At 34.7% G+C, this 20,770-nt stretch overlaps 1 protein-coding gene across 1 annotated transcript; it reads left to right on the forward strand.

Moving 5' to 3' along the window:
* The first annotated feature begins 9,667 nt into the window (after nt 1-9,667).
* LOC127090771 (uncharacterized protein At1g24485) lies at nt 9,668-11,959 on the forward strand. The gene is made up of 7 exons (XM_051029413.1): nt 9,668-10,254; nt 10,348-10,820; nt 10,907-11,039; nt 11,142-11,210; nt 11,404-11,475; nt 11,574-11,642; nt 11,737-11,959. Exons 1-7 carry the CDS (start codon nt 9,668-9,670, stop codon nt 11,957-11,959), a joined length of 1,626 nt encoding a protein of 541 aa, XP_050885370.1.
* The last annotated feature ends 8,811 nt before the right edge of the window (nt 11,960-20,770 follow it).

Raw genomic sequence — 20,770 nt, forward strand, 5'->3', positions numbered from 1 at the left:
GTATCCTTTCTTCCTAGTCATCGGTAAATGTCTGGTCGTGTATCCTTTCTTCCCAGTCATCGGTAAATGTCTAGTCGTGTATCCTTTCTTCCCAGTCATCGGTAAATGTTTGGTCGTGTATCCTTTCTTCCCAGTCATCGGTAAATGTCTGGTCGTGTATCCTTTCTTCCCAGTCATCGGTAAAATGTCTGGTCATGTATCCTTTCTTCCCAGTCATCGGTAAATGTCTGGTTGTGTATCCTTTCTTCCCAGTCATCAGTAAATGTCTGGTCGTGTATCCTTTCTTCCCAGTTATCGGTAAATGTCTGGTCGTGTATCCTTTCTTCCCAGTCATCGGTAAATGTCTGGTCGTGTATCCTTTCTTTGATAAATATCAATTCCTCAGTAGAGTCGTCGGTAAATGTCTGGTCTTGTTCCAGTTGTAAACATCTTTTTCCTCCCTAGTTGAAGCCGCCATCGGTAAATGGCCTCGCTTTCCTTGATATCGGTAAATATCAAATTCTTGTTTTGAAGCCGCCATCGGTAAATGGCCTCACTTTCATGGATATCGGTAAATATCAATTCTGCTTTGAAGCCGCCATCGGTAAATAGGCTCGCTTTCTTTGATAAATATAAATTCTATTTTGAAGCCGCCATCGGTAAATGGCCTCGCTTTCTTTGATATCACAAATTATTGTTTTGAAGTCGCCATCGGTAAATGGCCTTGCTTTCTTTGCTATCGGTAAATATCAATTCTGCTTTGAAGCCGCCATCGGTAAATGGCCTCGCTTTCTTTGATATCGGTAAATATCAAATTTTTGTTTTGAAGCCGCCATCGGTAAATGGCCTCGCTTTCTTTGATATCGGTAAATATCAAATTCTTGTTTTGAAGCCACCAACGGTAAATGGCCTCGCTTTCTTTGATATCGGTAAATATCAAATTCTTGTTTTGAAGCCGCCATCGGTAAATGGCCTCGCTTTCATGGATATCGGTAAATATCAAATTCCCAGTTGAAGCCGCCATTGGTAAATGGCCTCGCTTTCTTTGATATCGGTAGATATCAAATTCTTGTTTTGAAGCTGCCATCGGTAAATGGCCTCGCTTTCATGGATATCGGTAAATATCAAATTCCCAGTTGAAGCCTACATCGGTAAATGGCCTCGCTTTCTTTGATATCGGTAGATATCAAATTCTTGTTTTGAAGCCGCCATCGGTAAATGACCTCGCTTTCCTTGATTCGTCACTTATCAGAGTGCAAATTCTCTGGTTCTTTTGGTATTCAATCCCTGTTTACCTTGAAAGTATGACAGTCGTTGCTTTCATCCGTTTAGGTTCTCAGTTGATTGAATAGGGGCAGCTGTAGCACCTCAAATTTGCCCTCCTCATTCATGCATTCATTTCATTTTTTTAGGTCATTTATCATTCCATATTGCATTACATCTTGGCAGTCAGAATTGGCATAAAGAGAATCCTTTGTACAAAAGAGCAAGTCTTTCCTTGAGATGAAGACCACATGATTATTCTAAAGAGCTTATATGGGCTAGGGTTTCATGTTGAAGCAATTTTACCAAGTGGTAGAGGCCCAAATTCATCAGTACATTTCCAGATCATCTGAGGACCATAAAAGTCAACTGTGCAGTCAACTGAGGGCTTTAAGATGGGGAAGTGAGCGGAAGCATCTCAATCATGTTCAAACAAGGTTTATTCATCATTTCAAACATCTATCTTGAAGATTTTGAGGTCAGAGCAAAAGTTTCCAAAAATGGAAAGTGACCTGTAATTTCAAGTTTCCAAAAATGGCAAGTTTTTGGTTCTCATTCAACTTGACTTTCCAACATCAAAGAAGCTTCAAATGGATTTTTGGTGAATATGAAAGTTGAAGATCTTTCTCTCCTCTTTTCAAAAAGTCCTATATCATGATCGTTTGATGAATGGTTGAGAAGTTATGGCTAAATGATCTCAAAGTGTACATGGAAGTTCAAAGTGGCATAACTTTTGATTCAAAACTCCAAAACGGTCCACTCTTTTTGCAAAATACTTGTCATGACCAAGGCTTTCCAAATCAATCATTGCATTGCATGAAAGAAGCTCACATGATCAAGTGTCCATACATGTGCATTTTGGAGGGAAATTGAATAATTTGAATTTGGTGGATCATGCAAGCCTAATACCAATCCAATGTTGCTTATTGACTGATTTTAAGTGGAATCGAGGCATAACATGGCACTGTTCACGTGCACTTTAGCCATGCATAATCACATTTGCATTTTTTGTATTCCACTTCATATTTCCTTAATCCCAATTAACCAATGCCTAATCTTAATTTCAGTGTGATTAAGGAGGAGTATATAAGCCTAATCATAACTGTTTTTACAGGGAGAAGCATTTTCAGATCTCAAATTTTTCATTTCCCTCCCAATTTTCTCTCTCCTTGAGTTCCAAAATTCTTCACACAAACCTTGATTTTCTTTGCATATTCTTACTCCTTGTGGAATTTTGAGCAGGATTGAACCATTGGATTGAAGAATTGAGCAAGATCTTGAGCAGAACAAGTGCTTGAACACATTAATGGAAGCTTCAAATTGAGCTGGATCTAGGTGTTTCCAACTGGTAATTCTTGCATCAAGCTTCAAGTCACGGTTAGAGGAGAAGATCTGGAAAGTTTGAGAGCTGTAGCGCACGAATCCAATCACTGCAAGTTCAAGTAAGTGAAAATTTGAACCTCTCTTTTTGCCAATTCATTGCCATGAATGTATAGATCTCGCATCACTGAGCATGTTGATAGGTTCTGCTTTGAATTTGGTTAAGAATTGAGTTAGTTATGATGATTTAAAGTTTGAATGTGAAAAATGTTTCTCTTCGATCCGTGCGTATTAGTGAGAGTTAGATCAAATGAATAGGATATTTGAGTTCTACGTTACAAGACGGTTCTATCCATGTATGATACGATGAATTCTGGAAAATAATGTTGAGTTTCCGCCGGAATCCAACCGGAGAAGACGACCGGAACCACTGTTCCGGCGTCTCTGCATATTGCCTAGGGTTTTTGCCCTATCAGCGTCCACCTGTGCGCTTGCCTGGCTGAATCATTGGCCTGGCTTCGTTTGACCGAGCTTGCATGGTGTTTGACTCGCTGACTGGCTTGCCACCTATTAAATGGAACGCTGTGTTTCATTAGGTTCTTGGTCATGGCATGCGTGGGTTCGAATCCTCGCGTGTGCGTTTCTGACTTTAATTTTTGATATTCGCTTTATCCTTCAATGCGTGGGTTCGAGACATAGCTTGTGCATTGTTTCTGATTTTTCAATTGAGCGCTCATTTTGACCGTGCCTACATGTGTTCGAATCCTGGCTGCGTACATTGCTGAATATTATTTGAAATATCACTTTCCCTCCATTTATTTTGTTTATGTCATTTTATTTCATCAACTTAGAAAAATCACAAAAAATAGTAAACATGTCCAAATTGATCCAAACTTTTTTTCACATTCTTGTTTTAATCTCTAGATTTTTATAGAATTTATCTCATGATTTTTGTGCTTCTGGATTTTTAATTGTGTTCGTTTGTTTGAACATGATGCCATATTGATATGTTGCATTCATTTGTTTGTGAAATGCTCATGGTTAATCCAATTGACTTGAAATTTTGCATGCTTGGTCCTAACATGTGACATGATTTTCTGGCTTTGGTTTGAGATTTTTATCACATACCATCACTGTTTTGGACACATGAACATGAAGTGTAACTTTTGGTGTCACAATCTTGACCTTGCCTTTGTACATTTTCATTCATATACCATTTGAGCTCTTCTGGTTTTAATTTTTTGCATGATGATCATTTATAACATGATAAGCTCACATAAAAAATTTCATGATCAGTGGGTGCTTTTCTGTTTTGATTTGGATTTTCTATTTTTGATGTCCAACTTTGATCATATTGCTTGCCTTGGCTTTACCTTGATCATTTGATGGCTTTTACTTATGAATTGAGTTTGATCCTTTTGAGGACACTTTCTTGTTTGATTGAATGTGCTTCATGTGAAATATTGACTTCTGTTTTGACTATTTGACTTGCCTTTGACCCTAGTCTTTGTACTAGTGGTTTGTACTTACCAATTGTGTTTTGTGTTTCAGGCTTGAGCATTTAACACTAATGGTTGATGTGATCTCATTACATGAGATGCCATTTGCTTTGATCACTAACTCTTGTTGTGTTGTAGGTCCATTGATGTGATGAACTCACTTGAGTGCTTGCATTTGTGACTTGCATTGTGTAGATATTGGAAAGTTCCACTGTTGTTGTCTGTTGGTTTTTTCTGTCTGAGATATTGACTGTTTGGATTTTGGACAGGTACATTAGTCGCTTTTAGCTCTTGCTTTGGAGTGTGGTTGATACACCACTTAGGTAGCCACTCTTTTACTCCATGTAGTCTGGAAGTCCTGCCACCTTTTTGGCAGGCATTTGGCTGAAGTCCTCCTTAAGAGGCAATGATTGTGATTGTTTATATTTGTGCCAAAGACCTCCAAGTGAGGCATGTTACTTGTTAAGTCCTCCTAAGTGAAGAGACAATTGACAGATAGAAGGGATTTGCAATCAATCCCCTATTATTCAGTTGAGTCTTTCATTATGCTCGCACTACGTGTTGATGCTTTTGAATAAACACCCAAGATCTTGTATAGAGTCAGTCAAGTGGAATAGGGTCCCTCTTTCTGGATCCCCACACTTTCTTTGATTTAAGCTCACCCAGGCCCGGGTTAAGAGCATGAGGTCTGATCCTCATTTCCGTATTTGATCAGCTTCACCCTAACTCTCAATGTTAGTGGTTAAGAGCTTTAGAACACCCCTACAGTTTTGGCTTGTTTGTCGAGGTTGATATGACCCCTCTTGACTAAAGCCCAACCATTTGTCTGAGCCTCTTGTTTGTATATAGAGTGTGATGCCTGTGCATTTATGATGATGTTTATTTGCTATTTGAGCTTACTTGCTTCCTGTGTGAGTTAGGTTCTGATTAGAGACCCCAACTTAGGGATCGTTTGCATGACAACTTTTAGGCTCGAGTCGTAGTCTCCCTATTAGTTTGTTATCTCCCTAGTCTCTGGTTAGGAGGAAGTTTCTCCCCTGTTAAGGGGAACTACGTCGCCATGATTCTCATACTAGATGAGATACGTAGGCAGGAGATTGAGCGAGATCTCTCCGGGCACCCTTTTGTTTTTTTTTTGTGTGCGTGTGCTCCCTTTTTTCTTTTCTTTAGTGTGTGTTTGTTAACCTTTTTCCTTTTTGTGTGTGTTTGGAGTCGGATGTAAGGCCATCTGTTGGCATTCTGTTTCCTGTTTGTTGTTTGTTTGTTTTGAGGAGTTAGATGTAAGGCCATCTATTGGCATTCTATTTCATGTTTGTTGTTTGTTTGTTTTGAGGAGTTAGATGTAAGGCCATCTATTGGCATTCTATTTCCTATTTGTTGTTTGTTTGTTTTGAGGAGTCGGAAGTAAGTCCATCTATTGGCATTCTGTTTCCTATTTGCGTTTGTTTGTTTGGAGTCCGATGTAAGTCCATTTATTGGCATTCTGTTTCCTTTTGAGCGTTTGTTTTGACGTCTCAGCGTCTCTTTTTAGCGTTTTGTTTCGGCGTGCGTTAGCCGAGCTACGAGTGCTCCGATTCTTTCTCTGGATAGAGAAGATACGTATGCATAGGATGCGATGTCCTAGAGAGCATGTTCCCCATTTCCCCGAACTACGTTAACTCTGATGTTTGTTTCTGACAAACTACGTAGGCCCAGGATGCGATATCCTGTCGAGTCCCCTTCCTCCATCTTCTTTCAACTGTTTCTTATTCCAGTGCGTGCATTTCTTTGAGCAGTTTAGCACCAACCTTATTCTATTCTTTTGAGCGTGGATCCCGTCGAGTACGACGGACGTGAGGGGTTCTAATACCTCCCCCTTGCGTAACCGACTCCCGTACCTTGCAATCTCTGGTCGTAAGACCGTTCCTTTCCCTTTCTTAGGTTAGTCCTGCGCTCCCTTTCCGTCAGAGGATGAATAGCGTCGGTGGCGGCTCTGTAAATGTGTTTTTTCCCGCCGGTTGTTTTTCGCGTTACGACAATAAGCCTCAGCAGCAAATGAATAATAAAACTCTAATATAAGTAAGGCATAAAAAAATAAAGTATGGAAAACTCATCCTCAGTGCTACATATCAGAGAGACTCTTCTAAGACACAATGATAAATAGCTAAAGAGGCATCGACGATGTCCTCTAATTCAAGTGACTACTCATGTACCTGATTGTCTGTACTCCAGAGGAGCACATACGTCACAATAACAAAAAGGGGTGAGAATACGCTCAAATAATATGGCGGTACAATACATAAAATGGTAGATCACACATATCTACATTAATCATATAACAACAGCATCGCGTATTCATCAACCACCCACGCGTCAACAATCATTTATTCATCATCAATGACTCATACATCATCAAATCACACATAATTCATAGATATTTCACATCACATCATTAATATTATCTCATTCCCAATGCAGGTATATACAAAATGTAACATCATCCCAACTCTACATGCAAATATGGTACCGACACAATGGACATCAGAAGTATGTTACTGATATTGCCAATCGCTTCCAATCCCACCAATAGACCAGAGCACATCAAACCATTACCGATTCCACCATTAAATCAACAAGGCTTTACCATTCTCATTATACGGATGTCAATTGCTCGCTCCCGGTCCCACAAATGGATCAGAGCATATCAAAATCATTATTGATTCCACCACTTAATCAATAATGTTTCACTGATCCCACCATAGGCATCAATTACTCGCTCCTAATCCCACCACTGGACCAGAGCACACCACTGGACCGAAGTTCGTACATCATGATGCATGACACATGCAACTATATGCCAAATAAGACCATTAACACAACATACATGATCATGATTAATTATTACTCACCAATGTACAATTTATACACACATGACAACCACAACATACATCCATAAATCACAACATTAATTTGTCATCATATAACATCATTTATGCACAATATTAATTTATCAACAACAATTTCACCAACATTAATTCAATAATGCATATCAACATTTATGCAAGCTCACAATTCGTCAACAATTAATCATATAATCATTCGATAATAAAACAATGTCAAATAAATATTGGATTCAAAACACAACACTGAAATTTGAGTCGACGCGTCAAAACTGACTGCACAGACCATGGCAGTCTATTTCCAGACCATGACGGTCTTCATGGAGATGACGACCTTCCCATCATCTTCTTATACCACATGTCGCAATTCAACCTTTTTTTCATCTCTCAAGAGACCCTGATGATATTCCCATCAGTCAATTGATAGGCGTCATCCTTCCCAAACGTGTTGACGGGTTGCCGGTTACGTAGGTGACCCTTGTGCATAAAGTAGGAGCGCGTTTTCTATCATTAGAGCTCATTCGAAGCTCCAATTTCACACTCAGAACACTCAAATCGATGAGAAACGAACCATACATCAATTATAACATATTGACATGTTAATTTCACATAGGTCCACATTTAATTTCACCAATTTATCATGAAATGAGATCATGCTCGTAAAAACTCAAACACACCAATTAACAACAACAATTTGCAGATTTCACATACTTTCATCATGTATCAACTTAACATTATATAGTACATGAATTTCCTATCACAATGAATATTTAAAACAAATTCATCACAATATTATATCAAATATACATATGCATCATCAATTGGGGGAAAAGAGAGAAAATCTAAAGGAGGATTATGGAGTTCTCACTATCCTTAATGAAATTGGCACCCTTAATTGAGTAGTTCTCTCTACCTCAGATTTCCTGCAAAAACACTTTAGTTATGACTTCCTCTTTTTCTTCCTCAAACCCTTGCTCTTGCCCTCCAAAAGCTATTTTCTCAAATTTTCACGTACTGCTCAAACTTTCTAAAGCTCCTCTAATCTCATCACATAATCTATTTATTTAATCTAGTTTCAGCTTACTATTACTTCCACATTGACCCAACTGACTTTTGTTTCTCACCACTTACACCATAATTTCTCATAATTCCATTTTCTACCCAAGTCTCACTATTTTTTATTGTCTATATTTTTAGTTAATATTTTACTATTTTAATTAAATAAAACAATTAAATTATAATAACCCCCAAACACCACATATATATTATCACCAAATAAATAATAAAAAATATGTTAAATCATTTAAATAATTAAATAAAGCAACAAAATTCAATTGAATAAACTAATTGAATTCAGGATGATACATACATCATTCATTATGTTGAGCTATATTTCCAATGCATGATAGATGATACAAATTATTAGGCTATATTTGTAATTATGTGAATGTCTTTGATCTATAATACAATTGCACAACTGAAAAACTAGATATGACTAATAAGATATTGCGACGTTCACTACATCAATCCGACAGAAACTGAGCTATAACACATGTATTTTACTAGTTTTTAATATGAACTATGTAACTTATTTGTACCATAATATTAATACAATTCTAAATAGGGTTTATATATGTTTGTGGTCCTAAATATCTCAATTTTCGTTTTTAGTCTCTCAAATTATTTCCTTCAAAGAATGATTCTCTTAAAATTTTAAAATTTTGCATCCACGTTTTTGGTTCATTTTGCAACTTAGCAACGATTTTTATAATGTTAGTGACAAAATTAACGACGGTTTTAGTGTTGGTTTTAGTATCAGGGACCAAAAGTGTGGATGAAATTTTTTAAGAAGACGATTCTTTGAAGAAAATATTTTGAAGGACTAAAATAAAATTTAAGATATTTATGAGGACCACAAACACATTTAGCTCTTCTAAATATAACTATTAGTCATTGTTCCTAATTTTTGGACATTTGATTTAATCTGTTTTAGTTTTGTACATAATTATTATTTTTTTCTAAAAGAACCAAAACTTTAAGATAAAAATTAAAAATTAAAAAAATAAGATAAGGAGTAATAGTTATTAATTTTAGTTGGATATTTTATTATATATAAATTTGCTTATTAGCAACACTGTTATTTTAAATTTTAATTTTAATTTTAATTTATGACATAACAAAAAGAAATTCAAATATAACTACTGATTACTTGAAATAATTGTAGGAACATTTAAATGTAGATTATAGAAATGTATATTTATTTTTAAAAGGTAAAATTTTAATCTAATTTAGACGGAAAAAAATTAAAAAATTTATGTATAAAGTTATCCAAAACAAACAATTGTTTTTAAATTTAAAATATTTTATATAAATATTAAAATATAACAACAATATTAAATAATGTAAATAAAAAAAACAAAAGGACATGCTTATAAGTTGTTCACAACTAATTAATGACAACATATATAATTCTAAGTCAAATAGGACTACACAACATAAATTAAGAAAAAAATACCTTGAGTGCTTTCCCAATCAACAATTAAACAATAAACAATTTTTCTAAACAATCTTAATTTGCTGGCTAGTCAACTACACACATATCATTAATCAATAAATTATAATAGCATCATTATATATATATCCAAAACATGCTTATCCTAAACACAAAACAACACTTAGTTATAATTAATCACATCTCTTTTCATAAAACTCTTCATAACCATCTCCATGACAAGCCCTTCAACTTTTCTTTTACTCATAGCAATTTCCTTGCTATTATTCTCAAAACCCTCTCTCACAATCTTTGTGAGTATCAATTGTGGATCCTCAAAATCTTTCATTGATGAAAACAACATAAAATGGAGTGGTGATTATGATTACATTCAAAATGGAGTACCTCAAGTGGTTTATTTAGGTTCTAGCCCATTAAGCACTCTAAGATTCTTCTCAACTAGAAAGAAAAATTGCTACTCCATCAAAGTTCCAAGAGGTGAAAAAGTTCTAGCTAGGGCAAGCTTTTATTACGGAAATTATGACAATAAATTTTCACCACCAGTATTCGAACTTCAATTTGATGGTAACTATTGGGCTAGTGTTAATACTTCGAGTTATTATTATGTTAATTATGAAGCAATCTATGTAACTAAAGGAAATTTCACCAGTATATGTGTTGCTCAAACAAAGGATAAACAATTTCCTTTTATATCATCACTTGAAGTTAGAAGTTTGGATCCTATAATGTATAGTCATGTGGATTCTAATCATGCTTTGATTTTGCAATGGAGATATGCTTTTGGTGGAAATCAAACTATAAGGTATTCTAAATTACTATATTGAGACTTAAAATCATATTTAACATTATCTAACATTATCGTTGATGCGCTGATAAACATATCATATCATGTCAGGTATCCAGACGATATATTTGATCGAATATGGACGCCAGCATACGGTATCCTTCTTTCCGAAGTCAAAAGTGAGGAATCAAACATTGACATTACTACCGCGGAAGATCAACCACCAAAATCCGCACTACAAAATGCAATTGTTTCATCAAGCACTGATGCATACATACAATTCATCAACAGGCTTCCAACAGATAAACATCCTGTTTATATAAATGCTTATTTCTCAGAAGTGATGGAAAGTGCTTTTGGAAAAAGATCAATTCAAATGTATATTGATGATAAGCCATTTTTAAGTCCTATTGTTCCTCCTCTTGGAAGTGTGAAAGAAGTTTATGTTGCAAATGTTACAGCTTCGGCAAATACTACATTTATTCTAAGGGCTTCAGATTCTTCTACTTTTCCTCCCATATTGAATGCTCTTGAAGTTTTTACAATAAGTGATGCATTCAATGCAGGAACAGATAGTAAAGATGGTAAGTGATTAAGGTCTTGTTTTGATAAACACTTTAGTTAAGAGTTTATAACATTTTTGGCTTTGTGTTTTATTTTATGAGATTAGTGGAAGGTTTGTTAGAACTACAATTTGCATTTGAAGTGCTTGTGGATTGGAGTGGAGACCCTTGTCTACCATATCCTTATAATTGGGATTGGATTCAATGTACTTCTGATGCCAAACCTCGTGTAATAGCATTGTAAGTAAATTGATATCACTTTAATATAAACCCTATAAATCATGTAAATATTATATAATAGCTACTAATAATTTCTTGATATTTATGTGTCTAATAAACTAGGTATTTGAGTGATTATGAGCTACAAGGAACCCTTCCAGATTTCAGTTCCATGACTGCACTTCAAACAATGTCAGATATTTACTTACAAAACACAAAACCCTAATTACTATTCAATTTTTAACATTTTACATTTTCATATTTCGGTTCGGTTCTAGAACTATTTGTACAATATAGGTCGGTTCATTAACCGAATATAATAATTCAATTATTTTAACTTCAGTTCAATTATGTAATATATTTTTTTTCAAATTTTGTGTTGTAGTGATTTGCAAAACAATACTATAGAAGGACCTATTCCTAATTTCCTAGGCCTTTTGCCTAATCTCAAGACATTGTAAGTTTCATTTTAATTCAAAATTTTGTTTAATAAAGTCCAAAACATGTTTTAATCTCATATAGTAAAATTGATTTATTTTTCCTTGATTCATGCAGGAACTTGTCTTACAATAGGTTCAATGGTTCCATACCTGCATCTTTGGTGAATAAGAACATTGAAATTGAGTAAGATGAATGTTTTTCTATTTTTCTCTCTCTCTCTCCAATTCGTTTATATTAATTCTTATTTATATGTAACTCAATGATTTGATTATTTTAGCACAAGAAATAATTGTCTCACTGGAATGAAGTGTGAGCCTCTAAAAGATTCACCAAGTAAGCAAAAAGCATCACTTTCAGAAGATGAACCAAATATAATTGATTCATCATCTTTGCCAGAATTTAGTTCAGGGGATGGAAGTGTGAAGCATAATAAGATAACAAAGATATGCATGTTAGCTATGCAAGCTTTGCTACCAATGATTTTCTTCAAGTATATATGAGAATAATTTTTATTTTTATTACATGATTATGAAGATAATCAAGAAAGTTATGTTTTGTGTGACTCTTTTATAAGAGTTGAAGTGTTTCCAATTTAATTTCCTTATTTAAATTTGTGTGTGTATTATATAAATTTAGGACTATGTAATCCACAAATTATAACAATTGTTTTATCAATTTATATGAGAAATTTTAAATGTAGATTATCATTGACTTGCTACAATGTAAAAAAAAATACCTTTGACAATTGATCCAAACTAAAAATTAAAATAAAAAGCAAGAAGTGACATATAAAAAATTAACAAAAATATAGCTGGATATGTCCGACTTATCTCTCAAAATACTTTTAAAAGCACAAATAAAAAGTTAATTCTACTAAGTGATATAATCAACAAGAAAATCATGCATTCCTAATCTATCTACACATGCACTTTTCTTTTTAAAAATGTGAGATATCTTGAATCTAAATTTTTTTGAGTGTGTAAAGTATTTTTTTATTTAATTAAAAGATGTCACAGGATAATATTCAAATTAGTAAATGTACAAATGGTCGACTTAGAGTCAGTTTTAAGTCAAAGATTTCTTCAATTTTTTCTCTTACATATTCGATAGCAAGAAAGATTTCATGCAATTCAGCTTCAAAGGAGGTACAAACTTCAATGTTGGTTAAGAAAGTTCTCATGAATCTTCCTAAATCATTCCTAAATATGTGACCACAAGTTGATATTTTAGGATTTTCTCTTGAAGATTCATCAGAATTGCACTTAATCCAAATATGACTAGGAAAATACCAATTAACTTGTATGATTCTAGATGTGGGAGGAGGTCGATATTTGATGTCAAAACATTTAATAATTGTAAACTCTTGAATTGAAGAGTACATGTACCGCTTGAAATAAGTAGATGTCATATAAACCAATTTTTTAACGTGAAAAATATTTTTATCAAAGTCAATGTTACCATTTTGAAATCTGATATCATTTCTTGTGTGTCAAGTTTCCAAATAATTATTATGATAAGATTCATGATCAAATTCTTAATTTGAGAGCTTCAACTTCTACCTGTTAGTTTGAATAAGTTTTCGTAACTAATTCTATGAATGTTCATGGCAAACAATCTCTTCATCTAATGTAAAAAAAGTAAAGTGTACTTGCATCTAAGAAATAAGCGGTTTGCAGTTTCCACATCATGATTACAGAGATAACACCTAGAAATCATATGGATTCTCATTCAAATCAGGTTATTTTATGTTGCAATAACATTATGCATTAGTTCTAAAGTTACTAATGACTTAACATGTGGTATGTAGGGATGCCAAGTGAATATATTCAAAGTCACTAGTGACTTAGCAGGCAGTACTCTAATGCATAACCATACAAGACTTCTCACTGTTACATACAACATAATATACTTACTAAGGTCTCTGAGTACCCATGTCATTGTCGAGGTAACATGCACACCTATACTTTTTTACCAATACAATATCGCCCACCGCGGGGCTCCAGTAAAACTAATATGGGTCACACCCCTTTCATTCTTACTCTTTCCATCTTTCCTCAGAAGATGTCCGACAAATATTTACACTTCAATATAAACATCATAGTCGGAAGTTTCGCTGGTAGAGGTAGCTTCAGCTCCCCCCGAAAGAAATACGCAATGTAGGTGTTTGTAACAAATGTAATATCTTCTTGTTCACGTAGGGGAACTCAAAGGGAAACAAGGGCTAACATCACTTTTTCAATGAGGATTCCATCAGAGTCAACCCTTACAATAATGACCCATTGGTCATCACTATGCATTATGGCAACTCGGATATCAAACGAGTCTTGATAGATCCTAGTAGCTCTTCTGACGTCTTATTTTATGACGTTTTCCAAAAACTGCAACTTAATCCTAACGATGTCAAAATGTCAGTCGCTCGTTAATAAGATTGTCAGGAGAACAAGAACACGTGATGATTCATGTAACTTTGGAGACCACATGTGGCGAGGCCGCAGATGCTAAGGAGATTGACGCCAACTACCTCATTGTGGATGCCTTGTCACTGTATAAAATCATCATAGGGAGACTTGACATTAACACATTAGGGGCAATAATTTCCACCCTATACATAGTACTAAAGTACCCGCTACCTGGAGGGCGAGTCGGCACAATCCGAGGAGACCAACAGATCGCTCAAAAGTGTTACCTGAGCAGCCTGGCGATAGAGAGAGAATAGCTCGCACTGGTTGAGGCCCCTCCTTCAAAAGTTCCAAATGTTGGCCTCGACTGCTGGGATCCTGGATTGGGCACGGAGCGGAAAGGATCACACCCACGAAGGACTTAAAGGAGATCCAAATAGGCCATTTTGCCCATTAGGTGACAAATATAATACTTCACTTACCAAGGAAGAAGAATGTGAACTAGTTGGTCAACTCAGTATAAATGTCGATCTGTTCGTCCGAGGCCCCTCTGATATGCTCGAGATTGACACCAAAGTGGTGAGCCATCGCCTTGCCATCCACCCTTCTGCCAAAATAGTGTTGTAGAGGAAACGAAAAGTTGGCAAGGAGAAGAGGGTTTCCATTAATGAAAAAGTATGAAAACTATCTGACGTCAGGTTCATTATAGAAACAAAATACTCTACCTAGCTAGCCAACATTGTACTAGTATAGAAAGCTAACAATAGATTATGCATGTGCGTAGACTTCACAAATCTGAATGCAGCCTATCCAAAGGACATGTACCCACTATCAAACATCGATCGCCTTAACAATGGGTATTTAGGATACCACACGTTGAGTTTCATGGACACATACTCAGGGTATAACCAGATTTGGATGGACCCTCTAGACGCTTCCAAAAAGCCTTCATGTGAAATCATGGAAACTACCACTACAATGTCATGCCTTTTAGCCTCAAGAACGTTGGAGCCACCTACCAGCGACTCATGGACGATGTGTTCGCCCATTAGATATGGTGAAACCTAGAGGTCTACGTCAACGACATGATAGTAAGAACTATCGAAGGGCATAATCATGTTGAAGATTCAGAGGATGTCTTGCGGTCACTCAGGAAATACGATATGCGCCTGAATCCCGCCTAATGCTCTTTTGGGGTTCAGGATGGAAGATTTCTAGGGCTTACGTTGACCAGTAGAGGCATTGACATCAATACAAATAAATGCCAAGCACTCGTCAACATGAGAAGCCCCATCAATGTCAAGGACGTGCCACAGCTTACAGGTCTCATTGCCACCCCATCTCACTTCCTCTCATGCGTAGATGACAAGACTTTCCTTTTGTTTTCCTCTCTGAAGAAGAAAGAGATATTCAAATAGACTTCTGAGTGCAAAGAGTCTTATTAAAATTAAAATACTTCATCGCTTCGCCCTTCATTCTTACTCTCTTGAGGGAGGAGTCCCCACTACTCCTCTATATCTCAGTCACAGATCAGGCGATGAGCTCAGTCCTTGTCCAGGAGACAGACAAAGCGGAAAGACCTGTGTATTTTGTGAGCAAGGTGTTCATAGGCGCTGAAACACGTTATTAGAAGATTGAGATGCTATTATTATTCGTCTTTGTCATGGCAAGGAAGTTGAGACCTTACTTTTAGGTTCACAAGATCTTTTTTAAAACACACTATCATGTTCGTCAAGTCTTGAAGAAGCTATATTTAGCAGGAAGAATGGTATCTTAGGTGGTGAAGCTCTCAAAATATGACATCCAGTATGTCCCATGGGGAAACATCAAGTCACAAGCTATGGCAGATTGCATGGAAGAATTTAGCTCGCTTGTAAACGAGGATACGCTCCTGGAGTGGGCGATATCTGTAGACGGCGCCTCGAACAAGGAAGGAATTGGTGCTTAGATATTTTTGGAGGGACTTGGTGACATACTCAATGAGCAAGCACTGAAGTTCAAGTTCACCACCAGCAACAATCAGGCAGAGTATGAGGCCCTAATTAATGGCATGGTCCTCGCCTTAGAGATGGGAGCCTCCATACTGAAGGCCAAAAGTGTCTCCCAATTAGTCGCCAACCAAGTTTTTGGGAAGTACCAGACAAAAGAGCCCCGACTAATAAAATATCTGCAAAAGGTACAAAGTATATCCTCTAGTTCTACTTCTTTGAAATAAAGCATGTTCCAAGCTAACAGAACTTCAAAACATACCTTTTATCCAAGCCTGTTACCTCGAAGAAAACATAATTTAACAAAACAGTAATCCATGAGACTCCCGCCTCCCCCAGCATCGAGTTGAGCAAAGTATACTTCCTGGAAGTTATCCATGAGTCTAGTTGATGTCGCCCATACTGTGTTATCTGCAGGCGGACGAACTTCCACTAGACGAAGGGATATCAAGGAGAATTCAAAAGCAGACTGCTAAGTACACTCTTCTCTCGAGAAAGCTTTATAAAATGGGAAGAGCTTTGGCCATGCTACGGTGACTAGGCGAGCATGAAATTGTCCTTGTACTTGCAGAAGTACACAAAAGAGCTTGCAACAGTCATATTGGCGGGAAATCCTTCACCCATAAGTTGTTAAAGGCGAGATATTATTGGCCTACTTTGATAAAAGATAGAATCTCTTTTGTCAAAAAGTGAGACCAGTGGCAAAGACATATTGACCTTAATCACACCTCAACTGAACTTCTCTATTCGATGACTTCACCCCGACCTTTTTACCAGTGGGGGCGTAGACATCCTAGATATCTTCCTCCTGGCGCAAGGCCAACTGAAATTCTTGATAGTAGAAGTTGATTATTTCACCAAATGGATAAAGGCGAAAGTTATTGCTAAAACCACAACTGAAAGAGTGTGTCATTTTTATTGGTAGAAAGTTATGTGCAGATATGGACTCCCTGAAGCTATTGTCTCCGACAATAGAACTCAGTTCGCCAGTGCTATGATCACTAACTTTTACAGAGATTTATGAGTGCAGACAAAGTTCGTATCTGTTGTACACCCACGAGCTAATGGGCAGGCAAAATCAGCAAACAAAGTAATTCTGATGGGACTCAAGAAGAACTTGATGATGCCAATGGTATATGGGCAGAATTTCTCCATGAGCTATTGTGGTCATACCACACCACCCCCTATTCCACTACCATGGATAATTCCTTTGACATGATATATTGAGCGGACGCCATGTTGCGTGTGGAGATTTACACGCCCTCGTGGTGGCGATCCCAATTTAATCAATAAGTAAACAAAGTCGGATCAGAATGTGCGACGAACCTGGTCGATGAATTAAGAAAGTCGCCCATGTTCGAGAATTCGCCTATAAGCATATAACCGTCAAAAGATATAACTCTAAAGTCAAGCGAAGAGACATGTGAGAATGCAACATGGTATTAAAATAAATGGTTCTACCCGCATAGCAGGGAAAACTACACCTAACTGAGAGGGGGCCATAACGCATATTCCATAAGCTCCCTCATGGGGCGTACAAGTTGCAGAAGTTGGAAGAGTCGCTCTTTTTCCCAGAACTTAGAACACTATTCATCTTAAATATTATTACAATTACATTATTTGTAATTTCTTAATAAATATCGTGATTATGATTCTGTGAACAATTTCTCGATTATTTATGACCAATGGGAATATTTTTCTAAGTGTTTTTATGTTGGACTTCATGGCGAAGATCCTTGCCTCCCTTTGAGACAATGTCTTTATGTTGGACTTCATGGTGAAGATCTTTGCCACCCTTTGAGGCAATGTTTTTATGTTTCACTTTATGGCGAAGATCATTGCCACCCTTTAAGGCAGTGTTTTTATGCTAGACTTCATGGTGAAGATCATTTCTGCCCTTTGAGGCAATGTTTTAATGTTGGACTTCATGGCAAAGATCTTTTTCGCCCTTTGAGACAATGTTTTTATGCTGGACTTCATGGAAAAGATCCTTGACATCCTTTAAGGCAATATTTTTATGTTGTACTTCATGGCAAAGATCCCTGTCGCCTCTTGTGGCAATGCCTTTATGGCGAAGATCCTTGTCGTCCATCAGGGCGATACAAATAAGATATGTAACATCTCGCCTGAGGGACTTATGGTCTCATCATTCAGGACGATACAAACACATATGTATTGTTTGACCACGTGATTTCATAATATAATATGTATTCATTATGTCATCATGTTATTTGTCACATCATTTAAACTTTTTAATCAAATTCTACTTATAAAAATAAGTTTAAACTTATAATAAAGTTGGTACTAAAATAATATATTTAAAAATAGAGAAAAAGGAATATGCACTGACAGTGTAAAATATTTTTACACTGTCAACCAATGAGACTCATGTATCCCGCCACATCACACTTTCATTTTTAAAGTACTGTTATGCTTTGGCAATTTAAAATATTTTGATTGAATATCAGTGTAATATTTCTTTACACTGACAGTGCACTACCTTTAACCTCTTAAAAATAAAGAAACTAATTTTTGAATTAACATTTAAGTCTAAAAACTAACTAAACTATTTTCCGTTTAAAAGAACTTTTAATGTATTTTCCAGTTATATAACATATTTATTTTTTAAACAATAATTTTAAATTTAACTTTTTTTTCACATGATTATTTACGAATTGTGACGGGATCTTTTAAGATTTGAAATGTAAGATTTTTTATTTTAAAATCTAAATAAATTACAAAATAAAAAATTATTATTAATTAAAATAACAATGAGTTCTAACAAAATAAAACTTCCCTCTTAAAATTACATGATTAAATTCTTACATTGAATTGTTCTTTTATGCATATATGCAAGGATTTTAGTTAAGTTAAAAAAAATGTAAAATTGATTAAAATAATTATATAAAATGATTAATTGAATTTCATTCCGCATGCAAAATTTATTTTTATTGTTCAAATAAATTTACATTGTTGATGCAAATAACTACATTCTAAAGCTATATAATACGTAGAATGCAAATAACTACATTCTGATAATTTAAAATTGTTCAAATAATTGAAAAACACACTATTTTTTTAAAAACATAAATCACAAAAAATATTATAATAATCATATAAGAGATATGTCAAGCAAAATTTATGACAAACAAAAATGAACTATGTTAAGGCTGCTTACTAGAAAATTAATTTTTGCCGTAAAAAACGACTTTATGTAATAAGCTGAATTATATAATAGTGGTGCATAAGAACGTGGAGTACACACAGGTAGTTAATATATTCTATTTTTTTAATAATAAAATAAAACAATGTATACTATTTTGATTCTTAATTTTGGATGTCTTTATATTTTCACACATAAAACTGTACTTATATTACTATCTACATTCATAAATATATAAATATACAATTACTTTAGTATTTTCTCTTTTTATTATAAGATTTTTCTTAAATTTATCTATATTAATTATTATTTTTATCAATTATGTCCCATATTTTTTATAATTGTTAATAAATATTTTATGAAAATATTTACTAAAAATTAAATATATAGTCTAGATTCCAAATTATAAATACTAAATTAAAATTTAAAAGTTATTTAAAAGTTTTATATTAATTATCTATATTATAATATTTTAAATATAATTAACGTAAAAATAAAATAGAGTTAAATATGTTACTCCTAAATATTCCATAACTTAATTTTAATTCCTCCCAAAATTTTCTTTAAACAATGATTCTCGGAATATTTTCCTTTACATTTTCGATCTATTTTGTTAAATTTCTCTAGTGAAAGTTGTCGTGGGATAACTGACTAAATTTTGACACTCCAGATTAACAACTTCAGATTAATAGATGACCACGTTAGTTTTTTCAGATTAAAATTTGTCCGCATGGAATCCAAATATATTGAAAAATATTTCTTTTATTGATTGAGTCAATATTTGTTTTAAAGGTTATGTTCTCAATATTGTGTTTTACCCTAAGTCACTTTCTCTCCCCGAATTTTCTGTGTAGACACACAAACTTCAAACAAGGCGAATCACATATTTGTTTCATCTCAGCCTAACATCTCACCAAGACGAACCAAACTTGTTTCAATATCCTATTCTAAATCACGACGAATCAAACTCGTTTCCATGTCTTTTTCATATGTAAAAAGCTAACATGGAAGATTGACTGGGTGTTATACTCGTATGATGTCCTACCATTGCAAAAATAAACCTAACAACAAAGGAATTTTTTAAAGATACCTATTTTAGAAGGTACGACATACTTAGATGGATGTAGTCTCTGAAATTTGATTTCTATTACATCAATTTGTTATCTTTTGTACTTTCATTTATGTTTAACATCTACTTTGTAATGAAGTGCAATTGTTAAAGGAGCTTGTACTTCAGAATGTTAATGTAACAGAATGTTGTTAATGAGTATAAATTTGAACTGCATTAAAAAATGTAATGACAATTTTTGTAAATGAAATATTGGTGATTAGTTGTTTTAATCTTGACAATATATTGTCATTGTTCTTTGTCAATGTCTGAAATTTGCACCCTTTTGTATTGTTTATGTTGACAAAAAAATACTTGACACTAATTATTTGCACACTGCACTGTTTCCACTATTGGATAGAAAATTTGTTGTTGAAATTCTAACATAGTTTGGCTTATTTGTGGCATAATTATTGCCATAGTTTGGCCTATTTTGCCTAATTTTTGTCTTAGTTTGACTTAATTTTGCCATAGTTTGTCCTAATTTTTGCCACAATTTGGTCTAATTTTTTTTCTCCATTATTTGCCATAATTTAAAACATTGACATACAACATGATAGTACAAACCACAAATTTTGTAACATTTTCATACAACATTAATCCATTCACGAGAGTGAAAACAAATTTTGAAAGTACAAGTGATACAACGATAA

The sequence above is a fragment of the Lathyrus oleraceus genome, chromosome 1 (genome assembly GCF_024323335.1).
Source record: "Lathyrus oleraceus cultivar Zhongwan6 chromosome 1, CAAS_Psat_ZW6_1.0, whole genome shotgun sequence".
Taxonomy (NCBI): Eukaryota; Viridiplantae; Streptophyta; class Magnoliopsida; order Fabales; family Fabaceae; genus Lathyrus; species Lathyrus oleraceus.